Raw genomic sequence first — 4,948 nt, forward strand, 5'->3', positions numbered from 1 at the left:
TACGCACTACCTCCCAGCCCATCTACACCAGATGGGACTGATAGTCTTCGGGAATCGTGCCAGTCCAGTCATTCCCATTCTCCTCTACATGCTCGGTAAATTGGTCGCCTTCTCGCGAATGTGACTTGAACGTGGCCTTGATGTGGTCAGGTCAGCTTCCCCCCCTCTACGCTTCTTGCCTCGCGATTACGATTTGTATCTCTTCTGGACATACGAAAGAGGTGTTTGATAAGGTGAGTTTGTCATTCTTCTACTCAACAGATCTTTTATGAGTTGAAGGGTAGCCAACCAAGTAGCCTTATAAAATCGAATCATTTGTGGATGGGAGACTTCTCACTCAAAAACCGCTGTTTTATACCTTTATCATCTGCCAGAAGGGGTTTGGTGGCTTTTAAAAATAGCTCTTCTGCATTTGGGAAGACAAACAATTCATACTGATAGTTACACTCAAGCAAGGAAGTAGTTCAAGAGTCCTGAGCATCTATGATACGACAAATGTGGCCGAGAATGGGCATAAGTGTGAAGGAGAGGAAAAATCAGAGCGCACTGCCACTGAATAAAATAGGATTTTTGTGTTTAAAGAGACTAGATGGCACAAAATAAGTATGCTTAATGCAGTGGATGAAAGTAATTGGGATCCTCCTACAAACACACCTTTCTGTGCCTCTTGTGGTGTGTAGACCCATAGGCGAGTCGTTACTAAAAGCAGGCGTAATCCTACTCTCTCACAAACAAACACAGCAAGCTGTTTCCTCCGCACGTGCTTGTATATGCCAATGGCATAGCATTAATTCCATTGTTCTCACAAAATGAGAAATATTGCTAGCTGGTAGCAATAAATTGTCGGTCGGCATTGAGTTAGTTTAATCCATGCTAGATAAATGAAGGTGCTTTAGGGTACACTGCTGCTACTACAAATGTGCTTCGATGCTGACAAAGATGGCATTTGTGTCTAAAATTTGCCTTCTTACGCCTTCTGATCGTAAAGTTGAACTGTTGGGGTTAGTTTGTATTGGAAAGCGGGAATTCAAAGATAGGTGAGTGGAAAGGGTAAAGAGGGAACCGTTATATAAAACTAAAGAAACGCGGAGCCTTCTGGCTGAGAAAAGAGAATAAGGGCAGCAACAATTTCATAAAAGTCATATTCTACCTTCATTCAGCATCGCCTTAAGCTCACTGACCACACACGGTGGAAGTTTTCAGCCCTGGACTGCTGCGGGAATTCGGAACACCGAATAATATTATTTGCCCCCGATGTCATAGGCAGAATGAGGAAGAATCCAAACTAAAAAGACCAAATTTGATGCTATTCTTCCGCATTCAGGGTTGAGATTAGTCCCCTCTTGATGATTAGTCAACCATCAGCCTAAGTGTTTCAAACAACATGACCAAAAAGGTCTGAATTATGCTGTTGGTACTGAATCACCATTTCTATAAAGGCGGGACCAGCACATGAATCACCAAAGCTGATCCAACGAAAGCCTAAATTTCTTTACAACTTGTACAGACTTGCATACGTGTAAGTAATCTCTTGAATTAAATCACATTAAATGAAGAACCGTGGTGCACTTTGAGCGGCGGCTGTTTTCCTTATTTTTAGGCTCTTTGAGTGATTGCAGAGGTGACAGACGAGCTGCATCTGCGTTGGAGCAGGCTGCCTCAACCCCACTTGACCAAAGTCTACATCCACGGAAATATGAATGGTGTGGAGAAGAACAAAGTATCTGAGCTCAGTCTGCCTAATAACCATCAGACGAGTGAAAATGGCAATGACGTGCGGTGTCGTGGGCGGAAGTCCTGAGTGGAATAGACCACCTCCTAATGCCATCACAATTGGCTACAAAAAAAGTGCTGATGAAGACGTACTTTTGACAGAGATAAGAAATGTGCTATGCTGTTCACACCAACGCTGTGCGTCTCCTGTTGATGCAAGTTTTAAGCAACAGAGATGCGAATTAGGTTATTTAAATGTTGGCATCCACGAGTACAAAAAAGAGGAGAGTTAGGTGATTTATATGATTATATGTAGCAACTTGGTCTTACTTCAACTGTGCATTGAACCAGGCAGTTCTTTCATTGGTTTCCATCCCTATTTAAGTACCGACGGTAGGATTTTCCTGCCATGTCTACAGCCTTTGACAACTCCAGAGGAGACCTGTGGAGCGCTACACAGGTGACAGTAGCAGATGGAGCCGAAGATAATAAGAGCTATACACCAAAATTGAACTTGGTGGCAGTGTGGCGTCTAACATAGTTGCCTAGATCGGTGGGAATGGACAAAGCCATACCATTTTGTGGCTTTACAGGAAGACCTTTAAAGGTGAGGCGACAATAAAAATAAAAGATTGAAAAAATTGTGTTCCTTTCATACCCTTAGATGCAGAAAGGAGCCCATTGCAATGGCTTGGCAACACCGAGGTGAGGATAAATTAACAAGGGGAATAATTGCAGAATATTAGCTTTGTGAAGGCACTTTAAGTGCTCTCATATTAAGTGACCGCTTTTAGGCGGCTGCCCTCACAAACAGTGACTGTCAAATAGGAGGCGCTCATCATTGTGTTTAGTCTTGATAAAATCTAATCCACTACAACCCTTGCCAAAGTAGTGCTCAAAAGAGTCTATTTGCTCAGAGATAAGAGAATCGACGAGATAAAGGTGATTTGAGGGTGATATTTTTTCCCTTCGAAAAGTGACCATTAGATTTGAAGCAGGTAATTATATAACGTCCCGAGACTTCCCTGAAGACCAAATAAGACATAACACTTGGGCAGAATACATTTTAGGCACAGACAAATTATTTAGGCTACTCTATGGCCTAAAGCCCAGCCCACCAGAGGTGGTATAAAGGCTAAGTCAAAAATGACTCCTTGAAAATACCGAGAGCTGAGCAACCATTGTATTACGATCACATTTAAGTCTAATGATGATACATACATGGCATGTTAGAGCAAAATAAACCCAGTCGGTTAACATATGACTTACTTTCCGCAAAAATAAAAATCATGTTTGCTGTTAGCGTTAATTTACTGGTTTAATGCCTTCTCTGATTATAATATACGAAATTTGCCGAAATGTAATTAAGCATCATGCAGTTGACTAAACTCACTACGCGTTCTCTGTACATGCAAAATGCATATACACTTTCAAAAATAGCATTTTTGTTGGAAATGAAAAGTCTTGCTTGCAAATAAACTCACTATAATACTAGTATCAGAACAATCATTTGTTTGTAAAACCTAAAAGTAAGTTTGGCCTTGTCGCGTTCTTAAATTGGCTTGCGGTAGTTCGACATTGTGGGCTTGAGGCATACTATGACAAGACGTGGAGGCAGCTTGCAAAGGTTAAATGCTGTCGGGTATCAAATAAAACAAAAAGGAATTGAGATTTAACGTGTGGGTAAAGATTGTTGAAGTTTAATTGATGCACGATCCAAGTGGGAGTGAAATGAGAGCAACGAGAACATTATGAAAAAGCAAATGGTCTCCCAAATGTTAAGGGTCACAAAACGACAAGAGGGAAAAAGAAGGAGATATTTAGGTCTGGCTGAGGATAAGTTCGGTCATACTTGGAATAAAAGGCAAAAAGGAAAAAAGGCTAAAAGTTGGTATTACTGCGAATGGCATTACATAAACGCAACCACCTTGTCTCACTCCACGCCGCGTCAAGTTGCAGCAAAACATGCGTTGCTGCAAATAATTTACCAGTCTTAACCTTTGTTTCTATTCGGGTCCATTCTGTTCTTCTCCCTGTCTCTGTAAAATAGACAGAGGCTCTTCCATCAAAACCACAGTCGGCCCGTCTACCGGACGGTCGATGGAGAGGTCTTTGCTATTTACACCTGCCTTGTGATTGCATTCATAGTCGCATAATCAAGGCCTTGTCTGTCAACTACCAACGGCCATCTGCTAGGTGACATATGTGTTTGTAGAATAAACAGCATGATAACACGCGTATTGCTGCCAGAGGCGCACCGCACTCGCCTTCAGAACAACAGCCAGCCATGTAGACACGAGGGCGCGCGGAGAGTGCCAATGTGATATAATGTGTAGGACAATGAATGAATTCATTGGACTGGCAGTTGGGGCTGGGCTAGCTGACTGTTTGAGTGTCAGGAATTCTAAATGCTGGACTATCAGGTAAAATTTACTTTATTGTGCATTTCTTTGGTCATCTACATAACTCCTTGCTTCCTCCATGCTCTGTTGTGCCTTTTTGCACCATTACTCATTAAACTTAGTCATGCCACTTACTAACACCCACATCTGTCTTCATCTTTATATCTGTCCCTCCAAATCCTCTTTCTTTTCTACTTCTCCACTTCTATGTCCTACTTTTGCCCCTATTCCACACACGCAGTCACAAGCACAAATATACATGCACCATTCAGTAATGTGGCTTGCAATCCGTTGAACCTTTATTCAATTCATTTTTATTTTCATTCATTTTTATGATCAAATGGCATTCTAATTATTAAATCACAAGGTCACTATCACCCCACTTTACGCTACGCACAAGTATACTAGTACGCCCGCAGTTGGTAGATTTCATGTGAAACAAAGATTACCTATACTTCAAAGCATTAAATAAATTTGAAGCAAGAATCAGTGGTCACTTAGCATTAAGTTTATCCAAAAGTGAACCGAAGTGAGTTGGCGTCATGGACATATATGTCGCCTGTTTTGAACAGTCCAAATGTTATAATGGAAGTGGATATCGTGCCGTGTGTGCCTTATCTCAATGAAGCCCCAAAGATTTCTCAGAATACCGAAGGGTAATGATGAGGTGAGACATAACGTGATGATATAATATTTGGTGTTATGTGTGTAGGGATCTTGTTGATCTTGTGGGCTCTATTGTGAGTAAGAGATAACGTGGGGTTCTTGAGTGGATGCCAAGTGACAAGTGGATGGCCTTATGCTAAACGATGAAGGGGGACAATAAAAGAAGA

General features: G+C 41.6%; 1 protein-coding gene across 1 annotated transcript in view; it reads right to left on the minus strand. All coding sequences in view use genetic code 11, as the record gives it.

Annotated features, from left to right (window-relative positions):
- Positions 1-78, minus strand: part of EGR_09053 (hypothetical protein) — a gene marked incomplete at both ends in the record, with an annotated part of 2,539 nt that extends 2,461 nt beyond the window's left edge. The window contains one exon of the mRNA XM_024498302.1: positions 11-78. Within this exon, the coding sequence (XP_024347259.1) occupies positions 11-78 (68 nt within the window). The remainder of the gene's footprint in view (positions 1-10) is intronic.
- Positions 79-4,948: the final 4,870 nt, after the last annotated feature.

Source organism: Echinococcus granulosus (genome assembly GCF_000524195.1).
Source record: "Echinococcus granulosus chromosome Unknown EG_S00130, whole genome shotgun sequence".
NCBI classification, from domain to species: Eukaryota; Metazoa; Platyhelminthes; class Cestoda; order Cyclophyllidea; family Taeniidae; genus Echinococcus; species Echinococcus granulosus.